Source organism: Myiozetetes cayanensis, unplaced genomic scaffold (assembly GCF_022539395.1).
Source record: "Myiozetetes cayanensis isolate MyiCay16 unplaced genomic scaffold, myiCay2020 scf512, whole genome shotgun sequence".
NCBI lineage: Eukaryota > Metazoa > Chordata > Aves > Passeriformes > Tyrannidae > Myiozetetes > Myiozetetes cayanensis.
Window position 1 is genome coordinate 6497 of NW_026087757.1, and position 26228 is coordinate 32724.

Below are 26228 nucleotides of genomic sequence, written 5' to 3' on the forward strand. Positions count from 1 at the left end.
CAAAATCCCCGTTTTTGACCCCAATTTTTGGCCCCTCCCCCAAAATTTTAACCCCTCCCCCAAATTTTGGGTGCCCTCCCCCTCACCAGATGAGGGTACCCTCCCCCTCAATCCCCTCTCCCCCTCCCAGACCCCCAAAATCCCCACAAACCCCCAAAACCCCCCAAAATCCCCATTTTGACCCCAATTTTGGCCCCTCCCCCAAATTTTTGGCCCTCCCCCAATTTTGGGTGCCCTCCCCCTCACCAGATGGGGTACCCCTCCCCTCAGCCTCTCCTGAACCGCTCGGAGGTCGCAGGGCCCGGGGTGATTTTGGGACCCCGGAGGCACTGCAGGGGCAAAGGTCAAAGGTCAAAGGTCAAAGATCAAAGGTTAAACCCTCCTACAATTTTTTGGACGCCCCTCCCCCACCCCCCCAAAAAATTGGTTCCAAAATGACCCAAAATAGTCCCAAAATTACCCTAAAATGTCCCTAAAATGACCCCAAAATGGACACAAAATGTCCCCAAATGATCCCAAAATGATCCCAAAATGACCCGAAAAGGACACAAAATGATCCCAAAATTGTCCCAAAATGTCCCCAAATGTCCCCAAGCGACCCCAAATGGCCTCAAGTGACCCCAAAATATTCATACATGGCCCCAAAATAATCCCAAAATAACCCCAAATGTCCCAAAATGTCCCCAAAACGTCCCAAATGACCCCCAAATGATCCCAAAATGACCCCAAATGACCCCAAAATGTCCCCCAGAGTATTTTAACCACCCCAAATGCCCCCAGATGTCCTAAAATGACCACAAAATCTCCCCAAAGTGACCCAAAATGACCCCAAAATGATCCGAAATGACCCCAAAATGCTCCCAAATGGACCCAAATTGTCCCCAGGTGACCCCAAATGTCCCCAAAATGACCCCAAAATGTCCCCAAAATGGTCCCAAAATGACCCCAAAATGACCCCAAATGCTCCCCAAATGATCCCAAAACGTCCCCAAATGTCCCCAAATGATCCCAAATGACCCCAAATGGTCCCAAAATGATCTTAAAATGACCCAAAATGAACCCAAAGTGACCCCAAATGTCCCCAAATGCCCCCAAAATGATCCCAAATGGCCCCAAAATAACCCCAACTGTTCCCAAATTGGTCCCAAAATGATTCAAAATGACCCCAAAACGAGCCCAAAATGACCCCAAAATAACCCCAACCGTCCCCAAATTGGTCCCAAAATGACCCCAAATGTCCCCAAATGATACCCAAATGACCCCAGAATGTCCCCAAGAGGATTTTAACCCCCCCCAAATGTCCCAAAATGACCCCAAAATGTCCCTAAATAATCCCAAAATGACCCCAAAATGTCCCTAAATAATCCCAAAATGTCCCAGTGTGACCCAAAGTGACCCCAAAATGTCCCCAAAATGACCCCAAAATGACCCCAAAATAATCCCAAATTTCCCCAAAATGATCCCAAACGATCCTAAAATGTCCCCCAAAGTATTTTAACCCCCCCAAAAATGTCCCCAAAATGTCCCCAAATGCCCCCAAAGTGACCCCAAGTGTCCCCAAAATGACCCCAAAATCTCCCAAAATGACCCCAAATGACCCCAAATGGACCCAAAATGATTCAAAATGACCCCAAAATGATACCAGGATGTCCCAAAATGATCCCAAAATGACCCCAAAATGTCCCAAAATGTCCCAAAATACCCCAAAATGACCCCAAAGTGACCCCAAATGTCCCCAAATGTCCCCAAAGTGTCCCCAGAACCCCCCAGGGGTGTTTTTAACCCCCCCCAAATGACCCCAAATGACCCCAAAATGACCCCAAAATGACCCCAAAATAATCCCAAATTTCCCCAAAATGATCCCAAACGATCCTAAAATGTCCCCCAGGGTATTTTAACCCCCCCAAATGTCCCAAAATGTCCCCAAATGCCCCCAAAATGTCCCCAAAATGACACTTAAATGTCTCAAAATAGCCCCAAATGTCCCCAAAATGTCCCTAAATTATCCCAAAGTGACCCCAACTGTCCCCAAAATGTCCCAAAATACCCCAAAATGTCCCCAAATGTCCCCAGAACCCCCCAGGGGTGTTTTTAACCCCCCCCAAATGACCCCAAATGTCCCCAAAATGACCCCAAGTGTCCCTAAAATGTTCCCAAAATGACCCCAAAATCTCTCAAAAGTGACCCCAAAATGACCCCAAATGTCTCCAAATTATCCCAAAATGTCCCCAAAATGATCCCAAAATGTCCCAAAATGATCCCAAAATGACCCCAAAATGTCCCCAAAATGTCCCTAAATGATCCCAAAATGTCCCTAAAATGACCCCAAAATGACCCCAAGTGTCCCTAAAATGTTCCCAAAATGACCCCAAAATCTCCCAGAAGTGACCCCAAAATGAGCCCAAAATGTCCCCAAATGGTCCCAAAATGTCCCAAATGATCCCAAAATGATCCCAAAATGACCCCAAAATGATCCCAAAATGACCCCAAATGGTCCCAAAATGTCCCCAAAACGTCCCAAAGTGCCCCAAAATGACCCCAAATATCCCCAAGTGACCCAAAACCTCCCCAAATGTCCCTAAAATGATCCCAAAATACCCCAAAATGACCCCAAAATGTCCCCAAAATGTCCCCCAGAGTATTTTAACCCCCCCAGGTGTCCCCAAATGGTCCCAAAATGTCCCCAAATGTCCCCAAATGGTCCCCACATGACCCCAAATACCCCAAAATGTCCCCAAAGTGTCCCCAGAACCCCCCCAGGTGTGGTTTTAACCGCCCCAGGTGTCCCCAAATGTCCCCAAAATTACCCTAAACGATCCCAAAACGTCCCCAAATACCCCAAAATGTCCCAAAATACCCCAAAATGTCCTAAAATGTCCCCAAACGATCCCAAAATGTCACAAAATGCCCTCAAATGTCCCCCAATGACCCCAAAATGACCCCAAAATGTCCCCAAATGATCCCAAAATGTCCCAAATGGTCCCAAAATGACCCCAACTGTCCCAAAAATGTCCCAAAATACCCCAAAATGTCCCCAAAATGCCCCCCCAGGTGTGGTTTTAACCCCCCCAGCTGGCCCCAAACGACCCCAAAATGTCCCCAAATGGTCCCAAAATGATCCCGAATGTCCCCAAATAGGTCCCAAAATGTCCCAAATGATCCCAAAATGACCCCAAAATGATCCCAAAATGACCCCAAATGGTCCCAAAATGATCCCAAAATGATCCCAAAATGACCCCAAACGTCCCCAAAACGTCCCCAAAATGTCCCCAAAATGTCCCCAAGAGTATTTTAACCCCCCCCAAGTGTCCCCAAATGTCCCCAAAATGACCCCAAATGTCCCCAAAATGACCCCAAATGTCCCCAAAATGACCCCAAATGTCCCAAATGACCCCAAAATCTCCCAGAAGTGACCCTAAAATGACCCCAAATGTCCCAAATGACCCCAAAATGTCCCCAAATGACCCCAAATGACCCCAAATGTCTCAGTGACCCCAAAATGTCCTAATGACCCCAAATGACCCCAAATGTCCCCAAATGACCCCAAAATGTCCCCAAATGACCCCAAATGGACCTAAAATGATTCAAAATGACCCCAAAATGATACCAGGATGTCCCAAATGATCCCTAAATGACCCCAAAATGTCCCCAAATGACCCCAAATGACCCCAAATGTCCCCAAATGACCCCAAAATGTCCCCAAATGACCCCAAATGGACCTAAAATGCCTCAAATGACCCCAAAATGTAATGACTCAGGATGTCCCAAATGATCCCAAAATGATCCCAAATGGCCCCAAAATAACCCCAAACGTCCCCAAAATGTCCCCAAAATGTCCTCAAGAGTTTTAACCCCCCCAAGTGTCCCCAAATGTCCCCAAAATGACCCCAAATGATCCCCACATGACCTTAAATGTCCCCAAAATGTCCCCAAAATGACACTTAAATGTCTCAAAATAGCCCCAAATGTCCCCCAAATGGTCCCAAAATGTCCCAAATGACCCCAAATGACCCAAAATGACCCCAACTGTCCCAAAATGTCCCAAAATGTCCCCAAATGATCCCCACGTGACCTTAAATGTCCCCAAAATGTCCCCAAAATGACACCTAAATGTCTCAAAATAGCCCCAAAATGACCCCAAAATATCCAAAAAATGTCCCTAAATTATCCCAAAATGTCCCCAAATGGTCCCAAAATGACCCCAAAATGACCCCAAAATGCCCCAAAATGTCCTAAACTGTCCCCAAAATGCCCCCAATGATCCCAAATGGACCCAAATGGCCCCAAAATGACCCCAAGTGCCCCCAAAATGTCCTCAAAATGACACTTAAATGTCTTAAAATAGCCCCAAAATGACCCCAAAATATCCAAAAAATGTCCTAAACTGTCCCCAAAATGACCCCAAATGGCCCCAAAATAACCCCAACTGTCCCCAAATTGGTCCCAAAAATGATCCCAAAATGACTCCAACTGTCCCCAAATGACCCCAACTGTCCCAAAAATGTCCCAAAATGTCCCCAAATGATCCCAAAATGATCCCAAAATGACCCCAAATGACCCAAAATGTCCCTAAATAATCCCAAAATGTCCCAATGTGACCCAAAGTGACCCCAAAATGACCCCAAAATAATCCCAAATTCCCCCAAAATGACCCCAAATGATCCCAAAATGTTCCCAAGAGTATTTTAAGCCCCCCAAGTGCCCCAAAATGTCCCCAAATGCCCCCAAAGTGACCCCAAATGTCCCCAAAATGACCCCAAATGATCCCCACATGACCTTAAATGTCCCCAAAATGTTCCCAAAATGACCCCAAAATGTCCCCAAAGTGTCCCAAAATGTCCCCAAATGGTCCCCACATGACCTTAAATGTCCCTAAATGTCCCCAAAATGACACCTAAATGTCTCAAAATAGCCCCAAAATGACCCCAAATGTCCCCAACTGTCCCCAAAATGTCCCAAAATGTCCCCAAATGCCCCCAAATGATCCCAAAATGTCCCCAAAGTGTCCCCAGAACCCCCCCCAGGTGTCGTTACCTGCTGACAGGTGAGGAGGGCGGGGCCGTGGGGGGAGCTCAGGAGCCCCCCCAGCACCTCCTGCAGCCCCCCCTGCAGGGACCCTGAAATTGGGGGGAGGGGGCACAAAAATCAGGGGGGGGGACCCCAAAATTCACCCCCCCATAAAATTTGGGGGGTCCCAGAGGGATTTGGGGAATTTTGGGGGTCCCAGGAGGGGTTTTGGGGGTTTTGGGGTCCCAGGGGATTTGGGGTCCCAGGAATGTTTTTGGGTAATTTTTTGGGGTCCCAGGGAGGTTTTGGGGGTTTGGAGAGGTCTTAAAGTCCCTCCCCCAATTTTTGGGGGTCCCAGGGGGGTTTTGGGGGGATTTTGAGGGGTCTTAAAGTCCCTCCCCCAATTTTTGGGGGTCCCAGAAAATTTTTGGGGGTCCCAGGGTGGATTTTGGGGTCCTAAAGGGTTTTGGGGTCTCAGGGGTTTTGGGGGTTCCAGGAGGAGTTTTTGGGGGTCCCAGGGGGAGTTTTGGGGGTCCCAGAGGGATTTGGGGTCCCAGGGGGTTTTGGGGATTTTGAGGGTCCCAAAGTCCCTCCCCAAAATTTTGGGGGTCCCAGAGGATTTGGGGGTCCCAGGGGGTTTGGGGATTCAGGGAGTTTTGGGGATCCCAGGGTGGATTTTGGGGTCCCAGAGGGTTCTTGGGGGTCCCAGGGGGTTTTGGGTGATTTTTGGGGGTCCCAGGGGGAGTTCTGGGGGTCCCAGAGAGGGTTTGGAGGTCCCAGGGATGTTTTTGGGGTTATTTTGGGGGGTCCCAAAGCCCCTCCCCCAATTTTTGGGGGTCTCAGGGGAATTTTGGGGTCCCAGGGTGGTTTTGGGGTCCCAGGGGTTTTGGGGGTCCCAGGGTGGTTTTGGGGGTCCCAGGATGTTTTTAAGGTTATTTTTCGGGGTCCCAGGGGGTTTTGGGTGATTTTTGGGGGTCCCAGGGGGTTTTGGGGGTCCCAGGGGTGATTTTGGGGTTATTTTTGGGGGTCCCAAAGCCCCTCCCCCAACTTTTGGGGGTCCCAGGGTTGATTTTGGGGGTCCCAAGGTTGATTTTGGGGGTCTCAGGGATGTTTTTGGGGTTATTTTGGGGTCCCAGGGTGGTTTTTGGGGTCCCAGGGGGTTTTGGGGTTATCTTGTGGGGTCCCAGGGGGTTTTTGGGGTCCCAGGGGGTTTTGGGGGTCCCAGGATGTTTTTAGGGTTATTTTTCGGGGTCCCAGGGGGTTTTGAGTGATTTTGGGGGTCCCAGGATTGATTTTGGGGTTATTTTGGGGTCCCAAGCCCTCCCCTTCCCTCACCTGGGGCGTCGTCCGCAGGTGCAGCGTGGGGAGGGGCCCTTGAGTGCCTGCCCTCCCCACCCCCCGGCCCCTCCCCTCCTCTTCCTCCTCCTCCTCCTTTTGGGGAGGGGCTTCCCCCTCCACACAGAGGGCAGGGGTCCCTGCAGGGGGGGGGAAAAGGGGGGGTCAGAAACCCCAAAATAAACCAAAAATTACCCAAAAAACATCCTAAAAACCCCAAAATAACCCAAAAATCACCCAAAAATCCCCAAAAACCTAAAACCCCCAAAATAACCCCAAAATTACCCAAAAAAACTCATAAAAACCCAAAATAACCCAAAAATCACCCCAAAAACCCCCAAAATACCCCCCAGAACGCCAAAATAACCCAAAAATCACCCAAAACCTCCTGAAAACCCAAAATAACCCAAAAATCACCCAAAAAAGAACAAAATTCCCCCCAAAACCTCAAAATAACCCAAAAATCACCCAAAAAATACTCCAGAATTCCCCCCAGAGACCCCAAATAACCCAAATATCACCCAAAAAACCTCCTAAAAACCCCAAAATCACCCAAAAAACCTCCTAAAAATCCAAAATAACCCAAAAATCACCCAAAAACCCCAACAATTCCCCAGAACGCCAAAATAACCCAAAATCACCCAAAAACCTCCTGAAAACCCAAAATAACCCAAAATCACCCAAAAGAACAAAATTCCCCAAACCTCAAAATAACCCAAAATCACCCAAAAATACTCCAGAATTTCCCAGAGACCCCAAATAACCCAAAACCACCTAAAATCCCCTCAAACCTTCTCAAATCCCCAAGACCCACCCCCAAATCCCCAAATCCTCCCCTAAATCCCCCTCAAAGTCCCTCCAAATCCCGGCAAAATCCCCCCAAATCCCCTCAGACTCCCCCAAATCCTCCCAAATTCCCCCAAACTCCCCAAAATCCCCCAAATCCTTCTCAAACCTCCCCCAAATCCCCTCAAGTCCCCCTCAAACCCCCCAAATCCCCCCAACTTCCCCCCAAATCCCTCTAAACCCCTCAAATCTCCCCAAACCCCCCAAACCCCTCAGACCTTCCCAACTTCCCAACCCCCCAAAATTTCCCCAAATCCCCTCAAATCTCCCCAAATCCCCCAACTTCCCCCAAATCTTCCCCCAACCCCCCCAAATCCTCCCAAAATCCCCTCAAACCCCCCAAATCCTCCCCAAATCCCCCAAATCCCTCAGACCCCCTCCAAATCCCCTCAAATCCCCCAACACCCCCAAATCCCCTCAAACTCCCCCAAATCCTCAAATCCCCCAAATCTCCTAACCTCCCAAATCCCCCAAATCCCTCAACCCCCCCAAATCCCCCACCTCCCCAAATCCCCAAATCCCCCCAAACTCCCAGACCTCTAAATCCCTCAGATCTCCTCAAATCCCCCCAACTCTAGCCCCCAAATCTCTCAAATCCCCAACGCCCCTAGAATCACAAAATCCCTCAAACCCCCAAATCCCCAAATCCTCCAAATCCTCCAAATCCCCATCCTCAACCCCCAAATCCCCCAAATTCCTCCCAAATCTCCTCAGACCCCCAAATCCCCCAACCCCATGGCCCCAGCCCACTCTCCCAAATCCCTCAGCTCCCTCAAATCCCCCCAAATCTCCCCCAACCTCCCCAAATCCCCCCAAAATTCCCTCAAACCCCCAACCCCCAAATCTCCCTCAACTCCTTAAACCCCCAAATCCCTCAGACTCCCCAAATCCCCAAATCCTCAAATCCCCCAAAATCTCTCCCAACCTCCCCAAATCCCCCAAAATTCCCTCAAACCCCCAACCCCTCAAATCTCCCTCAAATCCCCCTTAAATCCCCCAAATCCCCTCAGACTCCCCCAAATCCCCCCAAATCCTCCTCAAATCCCCCCAAACTACCCCAAATCCCCCCAAATCCCCCAAATCCCCTAAATCCCCCAAATCCCTTCTCAAATCTCCCCCAATCCCCTCAAACCCCCCAAACTCCCCTAAAATCCCCCAAATCCTTCTCAAACCTCCCAAACCCCCCAAATCCCCTCAGACCCCCCAAATCCCTCAGACTCCTTCAACCACCCCCAAATCCCCCAAATCCCCCCAACCCCCCCAAACCCCCTCAAACCCCCTCAAACCCCTCAAAATCCTCCCCTAAATCCCCCAACCCCCCAAATCCCCTCAAACCCTCCCCAAATCCCCCTCAAATCCCCAAACCTCCCCAAATCCCCTCAGACTCCCCAAAATCCCCCACATCCCCCCAAACCCTCCAATCCCCCCAACCTCCCCTCAAAATCCCCTCAAATCCCTCCAAATGCCCCCTCAAATCCCCCAATCTCCCCCAAACCCCTCAAATCCCCTAAATCCCCAACTTCCCCCAAACCCCTCAATTCCCCAATCCTCCCCAAATCCCCAAAATTCCCCCAAATCCCCTTCAAACTCCCTAAATCCCCTCAAACTCCCCAAATTGCCCCCAGATCCCCCCAAACCCCCCAAATCCCCCCAACCCCCCCAGACCCCTAAAATCCCCCAGGCCCCTCCCCCAGGCCCCTCCCCTCCCCTCCTCCCTCACCGATTCTCCTGGCACAGGGGGCACAGCCCGGCCTGGGGGTCCCCTCCCCTTCCTTCCTGGGGTGGGGGAGGGCCGGGGGTCCCCAACGCCCCCTCCTCCTCCTCCTGCCCCTCCTCCTCCTCCTGCCCCCTCCCCACCCCAGGGGGAGCCGCAGCTTCGACATCTGGAACAGCCCCAGCACAGCTGGGGGGGGGAGGGGTCAGCGGGGAGACCCCTCCTCAAATTCGGGGGGGAGACCCCTCCCTAAATTTGGGGAGAGACCTCCAAAAGGGAGACCCTCCCCCAAATTTACAGCCCACTCCCCAAAATTCAAGGGAGAGACCCCCAAAAGGGAGACCCTCCTCAAATTTGGGAGAGACCCCCAAAAAGGGAGACCCTCCCCAAATTCAGGGGACAGACCTCCCTCAAAAAGGGAGACCCTCCCCAAAATTCAGGAGACCCCTCTCCCAAATTTGGGGAAAGACCTCCAATAAAAGGGAGACCCTCCCCCAAATTTGGGGAGAGACCTCCACAAAGGGAGACCTCTCCCAAAAGGGAGAGCCCTCCTCCAAATTTGGGGGAGAGACCCCCAAAAAGGAGACCCCTCCCCCCAAATTTGGGGGAGAGACCCCCCAATAAAGGGAGACCCCTCCCCAAATTTGGGGAAAAGACTCCCAAAAAAAGGGAGACCCTCCCCTAAATTTGGAGAGACTCCCAAAGGGAGACCCCTCCCCCAAATTTGGAGAGACCCCCCAATAAAGGGAGACCCCTCCCCAAATTTGGGGTAGAGACCCCTCCCCTAATTTAAAGCTCCCTCCCCAAATATAAGAGACAGACCCTCCCTAAATTTAGAACAACCCCCCAAAATTCAGGAGACCCCTCCCCAAATTTAAGGAGACCCCTCCTCCCAAATTCGGGGAAAAGACCTCCAAAGAAAGGGAGACCCCTCCCCAAATTTACAGCCTCCTCCCCACAAAATTAAAGGGAGACCCCTCCCCAAATTTGGGGGAAAGACCCCCTTGAATTTAGAAAACTCCCCCAAAATTTGAGGAGACCCTCCCCAATTTAGAAACCCCTCAAAACTCAGGGAGACCCTCCCCCAATTTAAGGGAAAGACCCTCCCTACTTTAGAAACCCCTCAAAATTTAGGTGGAGACTCTCCTCCAAATTTGGGGCAAAAGACCCCAAATTTAGAGCTCCCCCAAATTTTGAGGAGACCCCCCCAAATTTACAACAACCCCCCCAAATTAGAGCCCCTCCCCAATCCAAGCAAACCCCCAATCAGAGCTTCCTCCCTCAAATTTGGGAAAACCTCCCAAATTAACCTCCCAACCCAAATCCACCCTCCTCCCCAAAAATCAGCCCCTTCCCCCTCCCCCAAAATCAGCCCTCCCCCCACTCACCCAAATTCCGGGGTCTGGAGGCTCTGGACCCCAAACACGCCGGGTGGAAACAACGGCGGCACCGCCCGCACTCCAGGAGGGGCTGGGGGTAAAAAGAGGTCAGGACCCCAAAACCCCAAAATGGATCTGGGACCCCAAAAATGGGTCTGGGACCCCAAAATGGATCTGGGACCCCAAAACCCCACAAACCCCAAAATGGGTCTGGGACCCCCAAAACCGGGTCAGGGATCCCCAAACACCTCTCTGGGACCCCAAAACCCCCCAAAACCCCAAAAATGGATCTGGGACCCCAAAAATGGATCTGGGACCCCAAAAATGGGTCTGGGACCCCAAAAGCCCCCAAAAACCCTTGGACCCTCAAAATGGATCTGGGACCCCAAAACCCCCCAAACCCCCAGAACAACCCCACTCCAGGACGGGCTAGCAAAACACCTCAAGGAACCCCAAAAATGGGTCTGGGACCCCCAAAAACCTCTCTGGGACCCCAAACCCCAAACCCCTGGGACCCCCAAAATGGATCTGGGACCCCAAAATGGGTCTGGGACCCCAAAACCCCCAGAACAGCCCCCCACTCCAGGAGGGGCTGGGGCAAAAAAGGGTCAGGGACCCCCAAAACGCCTCTGGGACCCCCAAAATGAATCTGGGACCCCAAAACCCCCAAAACCCCCCCAAAACCACTGGGACCCCAAAAACCCCAAACCCCCAAAAACCCCTGGGACCCCCAAAAACGGGTCTGGGACCCCCAAAAATGGATCTGGGACCCCCAAAATGGATCTGGGACCCCAAAACCCCCTGGGACTCCCAAAACGGGTCTGGGACCCCAAAATGGATCTGGGACCCCAAAACCCCTGGGACCCCTAAAAACGGGTCTGGGACTCCCAAAACCCCTAAAACCCTGGGACCCCCAAAACACCCCAAAATCCCCCAAAAAACCCCCCAAAACCCCCAGAACAGCCCCACACTCCAGGAGGGGCTGGGGGGGCAAAAAAAGGGTCAGGGGACCCCAAAAATGGGTCTGGGACCCCCAAAAATGGATCTGGGACCCTAAAAACCCCCCTAAAACCCCCCAAAAACCCTTGGGACCCCCAAAAATGGGTCTGGGACCTCCAAAATAGTCAGGGACCGCTAAAAACCCCCCAAAAACCCCTCAGGGACCCCCAAAAAACCCTTGGGACCCCTAAAAATGGATCTGGGACCCCCAAAAACCCCTGGGACCCCCAAAAATGGGTCTGAGACCCCTAAAAATTGATCTGGAAGCCCAAAAAGGAGTCAGGGACCCCAAAAATGGCTCTGGGACCCCCAAAGCCCCCCTAAAAACCCCTCAGGGACCCCTAAAAATGGATCTGGGACCCTCAAAAACCCCACAAAACCCCCCAAAAAAACCTCAGGAAACCCCAAAAATGGGTCAAGGACCCCCCAAAACAACTCTGGGACCCCCAAAAACCCCTTCCCTGACCCCTCAAGTGTCCCCAAATGTCCCCAAATGTCCCCAGATGATGTCACCTGTCCCAGGTGATGTCACCTGTCCCCAGCTGTCCCCAGGTGTCCCCAGGTGATGTCACCTCTCTCAGGTGATGTCACCTGTCCCCAGGTGTCCCCAGGTGTCCCCAGATGATGTCACCTGTCTCAGGTGACGTCACCTGTCCCAGGTGTCTCAGGTGATGTCACTCACCTTGTTGTGGCGCCCCCTCCTGGCGCAGACTGAGCAGCTCCCTCCCCCTCCCCCTGTCCCCAGGTGTGTCCCCATCACTCCCAGATGATGTCACCTCTCTCAGGTGATGTCACCTGTCCCCAGGTGAGTGATTTACCTTGTTGTGGCGCCCCCTCCTGGTGCAGACCCCGCAGCTCCCTCCCCCTGTCCCTGTCCCCAGGTGTGTCCCCATCACTCCCAGGTGTCCCCAGATGACATCACCTGTCCCCAGGTGTCCCCAGGTGACGTCACCTGTCCCAGGTGACGTCATTTACCTTGTTGTGGCGCCCCCTCCTGGCGCAGACCCCGCAGCTCCCTCCCCCTCCCCCTGTCCCCAGGTGTGTCCCCATCACTCCCAGGTGTCCCCAGATGATGTCACCTGTCCCAGGTGACGTCACCTGTCCCCAGGTGTCCCCAGGTGTCCCCAGGTGTCCCCAGGTGACGTCACTCACCTTGTTGTGGCGCCCCCTCCTGGCGCAGACCGAGCAGCTCCCTCCCCCTCCCCCTGTCCCCAGGTGTGTCCCCATCCCTCCCAGGTGTCCCCAGGTGATGTCACCTGTCCCCAGGTGTGTCCCCATCCCTCCCAGGTGATGTCACCTGTCCCCAGGTGTCCCCAGGTGATGTCACCTCTCTCAGGTGATGTCACCTGTCCCCAGGTGATGTCACCTGTCTCAGGTACCTTGTTGTGGCGCCCCCTCCTGGCGCAGACCGAGCAGCTCCCTCCCCCTCCCCTTGGCCCCAGGTGTGTCCCCATCACTCCCAGGTGTCCCCAGGTGATGTCACCTCTCTCAGGTGATGTCACCTGTCCCCAGGTGTCCCCAGGTGTCCCCAGGTGTGTCCCAGGTGATGTCACTCACCTTGTTGTGGCGCCCCCTCCTGGCGCAGACCCCGCAGCTCCCTCCCCCTCCCCCTGTCCCCAGGTGTGTCCCAGGTGATGTCACCTGTCCCCAGGTGTCCCCAGGTGTCCCCAGATGATGTCACCTGTCCCCAGGTGATGTCACCTGTCCCCAGGTACCTTGTTGTGGCGCCCCCTCCTGGCGCAGACCGCGCAGCTCCTCCCCTCCCCTGTCCCCAGGTGTGTCCCATCACCCCAGGTGATGTCACCTGTCCCCAGGTGTCCCCAGGTGTGTCCCAGGTGATGTCACCTGTCCCCAGGTGATGTCACCTGTCCCCAGGTACCTTGTTGTGGCGCCCCCTCCTGGCGCAGACCCCGCAGCTCCTCCCTCCCCTGTCCCCAGGTGTGTCCCCTCACTCCCAGGTGATGTCACCTGTCCCCAGGTGTCCCCAGGTGTCCCCAGATGATGTCACCTGTCCCCAGGTGATGTCACCTGTCCCCAGGTACCTTGTTGTGGCGCCCCCTCCTGGCGCAGACCCCGCAGCTCCCTCCCCTCCCCTGTCCCCAGGTGATGTCACCTGTCCCCAGGTGTGTCCCCATCCCTCCCAGCTGTCCCCAGGTGTCCCCAGGTGATGTCACCTGTCCCCAGGTACCTTGTTGTGGCGCCCCCTCCTGGCGCAGACCCCGCAGCTCCCTCCCCCTCCCCCTGTCCCCAGGTGTGTCCCCATCACTCCCAGGTGACGTCACCTGTCCCCAGGTACCTTGTTGTGGCGCCCCCTCCTGGCGCAGACCCCGCAGCTCTTGCAGCGCCGGCAGCTCCAGGTCTGGGCCTGGCCCGGCCCCGGCCCCTCCCCCGCGCCCAGGCAGAAGGTGTGGAAGGGCTGGCAGCACACCTGGCACAGCACCAGCTGCACAAAGGGGCACAGGTGAGGCACCTGAGCTCACCTGAGCCCCCAAAATACCCAAAAAATACCAAAAACCCCCAAAAAAATCGCATTCAAATTGACCAAAAATCACCCAAAATGACCCAAAATCCACCCCTCAGGTGCCCCCCGTGGGCACACCTGGCACAGCACCAGCTGGGGGAGGGGGCACAGGTGAGGCACCTCAGCTCACCTGAGCCCACAAAATACCCAAAAAATACCAAAAACCCCAAAAAAATCGCATTAAAATTGACCAAAAATCACCCAAAATGGCCCAAAATGACCCAAAATCCACCCCTCAGGTGCCCCCCGTGGGCACACCTGGCACAGCACCAGCTGCAGGAGGGGGGGAGGGGCACAGGTGAGGCACCTCAGCTCACCTGAGCCCACAAAATACCCAAAAAAAATACCAAAAATCCCAAAAAATCCCATTAAAATTGACCAAAATGCACCAATTTGGCCCCAAAATGCAGCAAAAGAACCTTCAGGTGCCCCCCGTGGGCACACCTGGCACAGCACCAGCTGGGGGGAGGGGCACAGGTGAGGCACCTGAGCTCACCTGACCCCCCAAAATACCCAAAAAATACCAAAACCCCCAAAAAAATTGTATTAAAATTGATTAAATTACACCAAAGTGACCCAAAATCCACCCCTCAGGTGCCCCCCGTGGGCACACCTGGCACAGCACCAGCTGCACAAAGGGGCACAGGTGAGGCACCTGAGCTCACCTGAACCCCCAAAATACCCGAAACCCCCAAAAAATTGCATTAAAATTGACCAAAATGAACCAATTTGGCCCCAAAATGCAGCAGAGGAACCTTCAGGTGCCCCCCTGTGGGCACACCTGGCACAGGTGAGACCCCAAAACCCACCTGAGAACACAAAATTCACCCCAAATGACCTCAAATTCACCCCAAATGACCCAAAATTTACCCAAAATGACCCCAAACTCCTCCCAAAATCACCCCCCAAAATGAACCCAAAATCACCTGAAATGACCCCAAAAATCACCCAAAATGACCCCCAAATCACCCAAAATGACCCCAAAATCACCCAAAATGACCCCAAATCCACCCCTCAGGTGCCCCCCATGGGCACACCTGGCACAGGTGAGACCCCAAAACCCACCTGAGACCCCAAAATTCACCCAAAATGACCCCAAAATCACCCAAAATGACCCCAAAATCACCCAAACTGACCCCAAAATTCACCCAAAATGACCCCAAACTCCTCCCAAAATCACCCCCCAAAAATGACCCCAAAATCACCCCCCAAAAATGACCCCAAAATCACCTGAAATGACCCCAAAATCACCCAAAATGACCCCAAAATCACCTGAAATGACCCCAAAATTCACCCAAAATGACCCCAAACTCCTCCCAAAATCACCCCCCAAAATGAACCCAAAATCACCCGAAATGACCCCAAAAATCACCCAAAATGACCCCAAAATCCACCCCTGAGGTGCCCCCCGTGGGCACACCTGGCACAGGTGAGACCCCAAAACCCACCTGAGACCCCAAAATTCACGCAAAATGACCCAAAAATCACCCCAAATGACCCCAAAATCACCCAAAATGACCCAAAAATCACCCAAAATGAACAAAAAGCACCCGAAACGACCCAAAATTCACCTGAAATGACCCCAAATTCACCCAAAATGACCCAAAATCTTCCCCTCAGGTGCCCCCCGAGGGCACACCTGGCACAGGTGAGACCCCAGAACCCACCTGAGACCCCAAAAGATCCTCAAATGACCTAGTAAATCACCTAATAACCCTAAAATCATTCAAATGACCCAAAATCACCTAAATGACCCAAAACTCACTCTGAAATGACCCAAAATCACTCCAAATGACCCACAAATTCACCTTAAAATGACTCCAAATTCACCCAAATGACTCCAACAATCACCCCAACACTGAAAATCACTCCAAATGACTCTGAAAATTCACCTAAATGACCAAACTCCCAAAATTTTCGGACCCTCCTAACTTTTGGAGACTCCCAAAAACAACTCCAAACAACCAAAAAATCCCCAAAAGATCAAATTTACGAAGCATTTTGGGGTCAAAAATCACATTTTTGGGGTCAAAAATCACATTTTTGGGGTCAAAAATCACATTTTTGGGGGTCAAAAATCACATTTTTGAGATCAAAAATCACATTTTTGAGGTCAAAAATCACATTTTTGAGGCCAAAAATCATATTTTTAGGGTCAAAAATCACATTTTTGAGGCCAAAAATGGGATTTTTGGGGCTGTTTCGAATTCTGGTGACCCCCCCTTTAAATTTCTACATTTTGAGGTGATTTTGGGGTACTTTGGGGTGATTTTGGAAGATTTTGGGGCGATTTTGGGGTATTTTGGGGTGATTTGGGGTGATTTGGGGGTATTTTGGGATATTTTCGGGGGTTTTGAGGTGATTTGGGGGTATTTTGGGGGTATTTTGGGGTAATTCTGGGGTATTTTGGGGTGATTTTGAGGCAATTTTGGGGTATTTTGGGGTATTTTGGGGTATTTTGGGGTGATTCTGAGGTGATTTTGGCTTATTTTGGGGTGATTTTGGGGTGATTTTGGGGTATTTTGGGGTGATTTTGGAATGATTTTGGGGTATTTTGGGTGATTTTGGGGTATTTTGGAATGATTTTGGGGCGATTTTGGGGTATTTTGGGGTGATTTGGGGGGTTTTGGGGTATTTTAGATATTTTGGGGTGATTTTGGGGTATTTTGGGGTGATTTTGAGGCAATTTTGGGTTATTTTGGGGTGATTTTGGGGGGTGATTGGGGTATTTTGGGGTGATTTTGGGGTATTTTGGGGTGATTTTGGGGTATTTTTGGTATTTGGGGTTTGGGGTATTTTGGGGTGATTTTGGGGTATTTTGGGGCGATTTTGGGGGTTTTTGGGTACCTGGTGGAGTCCTTTGCTGGCGCAGAGCAAACAAACCAGAGGGGTGGTGACGGGCACGGAGGAGACGATGCTGAGACCCCCCATCAGCCACACGTTCTCCAGGGCACAGTCCTCCTGAATTTTGGGGAGAAAAATGCAGAAATTGGGCAAAAAAATTAAAAATTTGGAAAAAAAATGAGAAATTTTGGCAAAAAAACCAAAAAAATCCACCCAGAAACACCAAAATCCCAGCAAATTCACCCAAAAACCAAGCCCAAACCCTTCCCCCCATCAGCCACACGTTCTCCAGGGCACAGTCCTCTTGAATTTGGGGAGAAAACCACACAAATTGGGCAAAAAAAAAATATAATTTTTAAAAAAAACCAAATTTGGGAAAAAATCCCCCAAAAAATCAACTAAAACCACCAAAATCCCAGCAAATTCACCCAAAACCCAACCCCAAACCCTCCCCCCCATCAGCCACACGCTCTCCAGGGCACAGTCCTCCTGAATTTGGGGGGAAAAACGCAGAAATTGGGCAAAAAAAATCAAAATTTAGAAGAAAAAGCAAAAAAATTCACCCAGAAATGTTAAATTCAACAAAAATCCCAGCAAATTCACCCCAAAATCAACCCCAAACCCTCCCCCCCATCAGCCACACGTTCTCCAGGGCACAGCCCTCCTGGATTTGGGGAGAAAAACGCAGAAATTGGGCAAAAAAATCAAAAACTTTAAAAAAAATCTGAAATTTTGGTAAAAATCCCCCAAAAATCCACCCAGAAACACCAAAATTCCAGCAAATTCACCCAAAAAATGACCCCAAACCCTTCCCCCCATCAGCCACACGTTCTCCAGGGCACGGCCCTCCTGAATTTGGGGAGAAAAATGCAGAAATTAGGCAAAAAAATCAAAAATTTGAAAAAAAATCGAAATTTGGGCAAAAATCCCCCAAAAAACCCACCCAGAAACACCAAAATTCCAGCAAATTCACCCAAAAAACAACCCCAAAACCCTCCCCCCCATCAGCCACACGTTCTCCAGGGCACAGTCTTCCTGGATTTGGGGAGAAAAACGCAGAAATCAGGCAAAAAACCCCAAAAATTTGGAAAAAAAATGAGAAATTTTGGCAAAAAAACCAAAAAAAATCAACTAAAACCACCAAAATTCCAGCAAATTAACCCAAAAAATGCCCCCCCAATCAGCCACACGTTCTCCAGGACACAGCCCTCCTGGATTTGGGGAGAAAAATGCAGAAATTGGGCAAAAAAAATCAAAAATTTGGAAAAAAAAGCAAAAAAATTCACCCAGAAATGTTAAATTCAACAAAAATCCCAGAAAATTCACCCCAAAATCAACCCCAAACCCTCCCCCCCGTCAGCCACACGTTCTCCAGGGCACAGCCCTCCTGGATTTGGGGAGAAAAACGCAGAAATTGGGCAAAAAAATCAAAAATTTGGGAAAAAAACCAGAAATTTTGGTAAAAATCCCCCTAAAAAAACCACCCAGAAACACCAAAACACCAAAATATTTGAGGATATTTTGGGCTGATTTTGGGTGCGATTTTGGGTTATTTTGGGGTAATTTGGGGTGATTTTGTGTGATTTTGGGTTATTTGGGGCTGATTTGGGGTGATTTCGGGATATTTTAAGTGATTTGGGCGTAATTTTGGGTTATTTTGAGGTGATTTTGGGTTATCTTGGGCTGATTTTGGGTAATTTTGAGGTGATTTGGGGTGATTTTGTGACATTTTGGGATGATTTCGGGCAATTTGGAGTGAATTTGGGGTATTTTTGGTGATTTGGGGGTGATTTGTGGGTATTTTGGGGTGATTTTGGGTGATTTTGAGGTGATTTGGGGTGATTTTGTGTGATTTTGGGTTATTTGGGGCTGATTTGGGGTGATTTTGGGGTATTTTGGGGTGATTTTTGGGGTGATTTGGGGGTATTTTGAGGTGATTTGGGGTGATTTTGTGACATTTTGGGGTGATTTGGGGCAATTTGGAGTGAATTTGGGGTATTTTGGGGTGATTTTGGGTGATTTTGAGGTGATTTGGGGTGATTCTGGGTGACTTGGGGGTGATTTCGGGCGATTTTTGGATGATTTGGTGTGATTTTGTGACATTTTGGGTGATTTTGGGGTGATTTGGGGCGATTTGGGCTGATTTTGGGGTAATTTGGGGTGATTTTAGGGTGATTTTGGGGTGATTTTGTGTTATTTTAGGGTGATTTTGGGGTAATTTGGGGTGATTTTGGGTAATTTTGTGGTGATTTTCGGTGATTTTGAGTGATTTTGGGATGATTTGGGGCTATTTTGGGGTATTTAAGGGTAATTTGGGGTGATTCTGGGGTGATTTGGGGTGATTTTGGGATGATTTTGAGGTGATTTGGGGGTATTTTGGGGTGATTTTGGGGTAATTTTGGGGTGATTTTGGGGTAATTTTGGGTGTTTCCCCACCTTGAAGTCGACCCTGACTCGGTGTCCGCCGTCGCCGCCTCGGCCCCTCCCCCACCCGTTCTGGGGGGGTCCCAAAGCCCCGGGGGGGCCCCAATCCTGAAAGAGAGGGGGGAGGAGGAAAGTTCAAACCCCTCCCCCACCCCCAAAAAAACCCCCCAAATCCCCCAAACCTTCTCCTCCCAAATCCCTAACTTCACTTCTCCCTCTCCTCCCAAAGTTGTGGCCCTCCCCACCTTTTGGTAGCCCCTCCCCCAAAATTGTGCGCCCCTCCCCACCCTTTTGTGGCCTCCTCCCCACAGCTTGTGAGCGCCCTCCCACAACACTTTTGTGGCCCCTCCCTCTTTGAACCCCTTTGAATGCCCCTCCCTCCCAACTCATTGTGCAGCCCTCCCCAATTGCCTGCCCTCCTCCAAAGATTGCGGCTCCTCCCAATTCATGCCTCTCCTCCCACCTTTCAAAGCTCCTCCTCCCAAATTGTGGCCCCTCCCCATTTCAGCCCCTCCCCACCTGGAGGTACCTCCCTTGCCCCTCTCCCCCATTTTTGCCCCTCCCCCGTTTCAGCCCTCCCCACCTGGAGGTGCCTCCCTTTGCCCCTCCCCACCTTTGCTGCCCCTCCCCCCATTTTTGCCCCTCCCACCTGGAGGTGCCTCCCTTGGCCCCTCCCCACCTTTGGAAGTCCCTCCCTGTTTTAGCCCCTCCCCATTTCAGCCCTCCCCACCTGGAGGTGCCTCCCTTTGCCCCTCCCCCATTTCAGCCCCTCCCCCATTTCAGCCCCTCCCCCACCTGGAGGTGCCTCCCGTTGCCCTCCCCCGTTTCAGCCCCTCCCCCATTTTTGCCCTCCCCACCTGGAGGTGCCTCCTCGTGCCCGGAGCTGCAGGAGGGTTGGAGGGCGGGGCCTGGATGGGGCGGGGTCGAGTCCAGGGAGACTCTGAGGGGAGGGGAGGAGGGGTCACACCTGTCACACACCTGCCCCTCCCCACCTTATGGTCCCCTTTGCCCCTCCCCCTCCTTTTGCCCTCCCCTTCCCATTTGCCCTCCCTTTATCTTTTGCCCCTCCCTTTTGCCCCTCCCCCTCCTTTTACCCCTCCCCATCTCTTTACCTCCCCCTCCTTTTGCCCCTCCCCTTTCCTCTTTGTCTCCTTCTCCTCCTCTTTTGCCCTCCCCTCCCCCTTTTCCCCTCCCCCTCCCCATTTCCCCCTCCCCCTTCCCCATTTTCCTCCTCCCCTTTCCCTCTCCCTCTCTTCCTTTCCCTCCCTTTTCCCCCCTTTTGCCCCTCCCCTCCCCATTTTCTCTCCATTTTCCCTCCCCTTCCCCCTCCCCTCCCCATTTCCCCCCTCCTTTCCCCTCCCCCTCCCCTTTTCCCTCCCTTTTCCCCTCCCCCTCACCGTTCAGCGCCTGCCCCTCCCCTCCTCCTCCTCCTCCTCCCCTCCCCACGGCCTCTCAGGGTGGGGAGGAGCCGTTGATGACGTCATTGCTCTCTGGTGGGCGTGGCCGGGGCCGGAGGACACGCCCCGAGCGCCGCGGGGGTGGGGAGGGCAGGACCCCTCCCCTCCATCAGGGGTCTCCCTCGGGGTCCCCTCCCCATGGGGTCCCCGGGGTCTCCCGAGTCCCCCGAGTCCTCCGAGTCCCACGGGGATGGACGGGGGGCTCGGCCTGGGGGCAAAACGGGGAGGGCGGTCAGGGGTCCCCAAACCCCCTCAGACCCCCTCAGACCACCCAGACCCCCAAATTCTCCAGGACCCCCAGTGTCCCCAACCCCCCATGATGTCACTAAAAGGGAGGGGGCTCGGCCTGGGGGGGCAAAAACGGGGAGGGGCGGTCAGGGGGTCCCCAAACCCCCTCAGACCCCCAGAACCCCCCAGACCCCCAAAATGTCACCAGGACCCCCAGACCCCCAGACCCCCAAAATCCCCAGACCCCCAAAATCCCCAGGACCCCCAGTGTCCCCAAAGCCCCCAAGACCCCCCAATCCCCAGGACCCCACGGGGCCGGACGGGGGACATAGCCTGGGGGGCAAAAAGGGGAGGGGATGGTCAGGAGTCCCCAAACCTCCTCAGACCCCCAAAATCCCCAGACCCCCAGACCCCCAGACCCCCCAAAACCCCCCAGACCCCCCATTGTCCCCCAAAATGTCCCCCAAAATGTCACTAAAAAGGGAGGGGGCTCGGCCTGGGGGGCAAAACAGGGAGGGAGTCAGGGGATCCCAAACCCCTCAGACCCCCAGAACCCCAAGATCCCCAGGACCCCCAGTGTCCCCAAAATGTCACCAGACCCCCAGACCCCCAAAATTCCCAGGACCCCACGGGGCCGGGCGAGGGGGACACGGCCTGGGGGCAAAAAGGGGAGGGGCGGTCAGGGGGTCCCAAATGACATCAGACCCCCAATGTCCCCCAAAACCCCAGAGCCCCAAAATCCCCAGACCCCCAGTGTCCCCAAAATCCCCAGGACCCCCAGTGTCCCCAACCCCCAAGATGTCACTAAAAGGGGAGGGGACACGGCCTGGGGAGCAACAAAGGGGAGGGGCGGTCAGGGGTCCCAAAACCCCTCAGACCCCCAAAATCCCCAGACCCCCAAAATGTCACCAGGACCCCCAGACCCCCCAGACCCCCAAAATCCCCAGGACCCCCAGTGTCCCCAAAATCCCCAGGACCCCCAGTGTCCCCAAACCCCCCCATGATGTCACTAAAAAGGGGAGGGGACACGACCTGGGGGGCAAAAGGGGAGGACGGTCAGGGTCCCCAAACCCCTCAGACCCCCAAAATCCCCAGGACCCCAGTGTCCCCAAAGCCCCCAAACCCCCAGACCCCCAAAAGGGCTGAGTAAGGGAGGGAGGAGGACTCAGCCTGGGGGCAGCAAAGTGGGGGGAGGCGGTCAGGGGGTCCCAAAACGTCATCAGAACCCTCAGACCCCCAATGTCGCCAACCCCAGGACCCCCAAAATGTCATCAGACCCCCAGTCCCCCAAAATCCCAGGACCCCCATGGGGCTGAAGGGGAGTGGGGGACATGGTCTGGAGGAGCAACAAAGGGGAGGGGCAGTCAGGGGTCCCAAAACGTCATCAGACCCCCCAGACCCCCAGACCCCCAAAATCCCCAGGACCCCCATGGGGCTGAGTGGGGAGGGAGGAGGGACACGGCCTTGGGGGCAGCAAAGGGGAGGGGGTCAGGGGGTCCCAAAATGTCATCAGAACCCCCCAGACCCCCAAATTCTCCCAGAACCCCCAGACCCCCAAAATCCCCCAGACCCCCAAATTCCTCAGGACCCCCAGTGTTCCCCAAACCCTGAAAATCCCCCAAATCCCCTCCCCATCCCCAAATCCTCCCCAAACTTTCCAAATTCCCCCAAATCCCTCCCCCACCCCCAAAATACCCCAAGGACCCCCAAAACCCCTCCCCCATCCCCCAAATCCCCCCAGACTTCCCAAATCCCCCAAATCCCCTCCCCCATCCCCAACCCCACCCCCAAATCCTTTCCAAAATCCCCCTAAATCCCCCAAACTTCCCAATTTCCCAGGACCCCAAATCCCTCCCCCATCCCCAAATCCCCCTCAAATCCCCCAAACTTTCCAAATCCCCCAAATCCCTCCCCATCCCCCAAACCCCCAAAATCCCTCCCCATCCTAAAGCCTCCCAAATCCCCAAAAATCCCCCCAAATCGCCCCCAGTTCCCCAAATCCCCCCAAACTTCCCAATTCCCCCGGACCCCCAAATCCCTCCCCATCCCCCAAATCCCCCAAACTCTCCCAATCCCCTCCCCATCCCCCAAATCCTCCAAATCCTCCAAACCCCCCCAGACTCCCAATTTCCGGGATCCCCCAAAACCCCTCCACACCCCCCAAATCCTCCCGAGAATCCCTAAATCCCCCAAACCCCTCTAAGACCCCCAAATCCCCTCCCTCCCTCCCCAAATCCCCCAAATCCCCCAAACTTCCCAAATCCTCCAAATCCCTCAGGATCCCCCAAATCCCTCCCCATCCCCCAAATCCCTCCAAATCCCTCTCCTCATCCCCCAAATCCCCAAATCCCCCAAACTCCCTAGGACCCCCAAATCGCCTCCCCCATCCCCAAATCCCTCAAATCCCCCAAACTCCCTAAATCCTCCAAATCCCCCAACATCCCCAAATCCCCAAATCCCCTCCCCACCCCCAAATCCCCTCAAATCCCCCAAACTCTCCCAATCCCCCAAATCCCTCCCCACCCCCAATCCCCCAAATCCTCCCCCATCCCCAAATCCCCCAATCCCCCAAATCCCTCCCAAATCCCCCAAATCCCTCCCCAATCCCCCCAAATCCCCCAAACTTCCCAAACCCCCAAATCCCTCCCCATCCCCCAAATCCTCCAAATCCCCCAACCCCCGACCCTCCCACATCCCCCAAATCCTCCCTCACCCCCAAATCCCCCCAAACCCCCAATCACCCAATCCCCCAAATCCCTCCCCAACCCCCAAATCCCCCCAAATCCCCAAATCCCCCCTAAATCCCCAAACCCCCAAATCTCCCAAATCCCCTCCATCTAACCCCCAAATCCCATCACCTCAACCCCCCAAATCCCCCAAAATCCCCCAAATCCCCCCAATCCCCCAAATCCCCAAACTCCCCAAATCCCCCAAGACCCCCAAATCCTCCCACATCCCCCAAATCCCCCAAACTTCCCCAAATCCCTCCCCCACCCCCAAATCCCCCAAATCCCCCAAATCCCCCAAATCCCCAATCTCTCCCAAACCCCCAAATACCACTCCCCACCCCCAAATCTCCCAGAACCCCTCAAATCCCCCAAACCCCCGGACCTAAATCCTCCCTCCACCCCCAAATCCCCCAAATCCCCTCAAACTCCCCAAATCCTCCAAATCCCCTCAGGACCCCCAAATCCCCTCCATCCCCCAAATCCCCTCCAAATCCCTCCCTCATCCCCCAAATCCCCAAATTCCCCAAATCCCCCAAATCCCCCAAAATCCCTCCCCATCCCCCAAATCCCCCAAATCCCCTAAACTCTCTAAATCCCCAAATCCTCCCAAATCCCCCAAATCCTCCAAATCCTCCCAACCCCCAAATCCCCTCAAATCCCCTAAACTCCCAAATTCCCCAAACCTCCCCAATCCCCAAATCCCTCCAAATCCCTCCCAATCCCCAAATCCCCCAAATCCCCCAAACTCCCCAAATCCCCCAAATCCCCCAAATCCCCCAAATGCCCCCAAACTTCCTAATCCCCAAATCCCCTCCCCATCCTCCCAAATCCCTCCAATCCCCCAATCCCCCTGGCTTCAATTTTCCCCGGGACCCCAAGATCCTCCCCACCCCCAAATCCCCTCAATCCCCAAATCCCCAAATCGCCCCAAATCCCTCCCCCATTCCCCAAATCCCCCAAACTTCCCAAATCCCCCCAAATCCCCCAAATCCCCCAAATTCCCCAAATCCCCCCCACCCCCCAAATCCCCGAGGACCCCCGAAATCCCCCAAATCCCATCAACTCCCAGACTTCCCAAATCCCCTCCCCACCCCAAAATCCCCCTGAGGACCCCCGAAATCCCCTAGGACCCCCAAATCCCCAATCCCCCTCCCCCATCTGTCCTGGTCCTCTGTCCCCTCTGGTCCCCATCGAGGCGCCCAGTGTGGCCGGAGGGGCAGGGGAGAGTCACACCTGGGATGGGAGGGGTCACCTGGGGAGGGGGCACCTGGGGGGGGGACACCTGAGACACCGAGGAGGGGAGGGACGCAGGAAAGGGGATTTTGGGGATTTGGGGGTTTGAGGGGATTTGGGGGTTCGGGGAGGATTTGGGGGAATCCTGGGGATTTGGGAGGATTAGGAAATCTACGGGGAGTTGGGGGATTTAGAGGGTTTTGGGGTTTGAAGGGATTCTGGGACTTGAGAAGTATCTGGACCCTCCAGGATCCCCCAAAACCCCCAAATCCCCAAATCCCCCAGGACCCCCCAGCACCCCAAATCCCCCCCAGGATGCCCCTAAATCCCCTAAGCCCCCCAGGACCCCCAAATCCCCCAAATCCCTCTAAACCCCCTAAACCCCTCAGGACCCCCAAATCCCCCAGGACCCCCAAATCCCCCCCAAACCCCAGGACCCCCAAATCCCCCAAATTCCTCTAAACCCCCAAATCCCCCCAGGACCCCTCAAATCCCCCACTACCCACCCCAAATCCCCCCAAAGCCCCCAAATCCCTGAATCTCCTCGGGACAACTACAAATCCCTTCTAAACCCCTAAGCCCCCCCGGACACCCTTAAACCCCCCAGGACCCCCAAATCCTCTAAGCCCACCCAGGACCCCCAGGACCCCTCCAAACCCCTCATCCTAAGCCCCTAAAGCCCCAGGACTCCTCAAACACCCCCAGGATCCCCCAAATCCCCTCCAGGACCCCCAAATCCCCCCAAATTCCCTCTAAACCCCCTCCCAGGACCCCCAGGACCCCCAGATCCCCTCTAACCCCCTAAATCCTCTAAGCCCCCTCAGGACCCCTCAACCCCCAAGACCCCCTAATCCCACCAGGACCCCCAAATTCCCTTTAAAACCCCAGGACACCCCAGAACCCCCAAATCCCCTCTAAGACACACCCAAGACCCCCAGGACCCCCCAAATCCCCCAGGACCCCCCAAATCCCTCTAAACCCACAGGACCCCCAGGACTCCTTAAGCCCCTCCAAGACCCCTCAATCCCCTCTAAACCCACCCAGGACCCCTCAGGATCCCCCAAATCCCCCAATCCCCCAGGACCCCCAAATCCCCCAGGACTCCCCCCAAATCCCCCAGGACTCCCCAAATCCCCCCAGGACCCCCAAATCCCCCAGGACCCCCAAAATCCCCCTCCCCACCTCTCCTCTGGAGCCGCTGCAGCTTCCGGGCCTCGATTCGGTCGCCCAGCGGCGCAGCCTGGGGGGGCGGCGACAAGAGAGGCGTCAGGGGTCCCTGACCTCAAATCCACCCAAATCACCCCAAATAACCCCGAAATCGAGCCCCGACCCTCAAAACCCCCAAGCCCCCACAAATCCTCTAAACCCACCCCAAACCCCCCAAATCACCAAAATCACCCCAAAATGGGGACCAAGGGGTCAGGGTCCCTGAGCCCCCAAATCTCAAAATCACCCAAATACCCCAAAATCGAAACCCCTGACCCTCAAAACCCCCAAACTCCCCCAAAATCC

The 26228-nt window shown here is 53.8% G+C and overlaps 1 protein-coding gene across 1 annotated transcript; it reads right to left on the reverse strand.

Moving 5' to 3' along the window:
- Positions 1–266: 266 nt before the first annotated feature.
- On the reverse strand, positions 267–25956 carry LOC126649902 (histone-lysine N-methyltransferase 2B-like; the record flags this gene model as incomplete). The annotated part of the gene is made up of 8 exons (XM_050334268.1): positions 267–329; positions 5035–5117; positions 10291–10372; positions 13577–13723; positions 16649–16762; positions 19082–19177; positions 19927–20009; positions 25899–25956. Coding segments are annotated over 8 exons (726 nt in total), but the record flags the coding sequence as incomplete, so codon positions are not given.
- Positions 25957–26228: the final 272 nt, after the last annotated feature.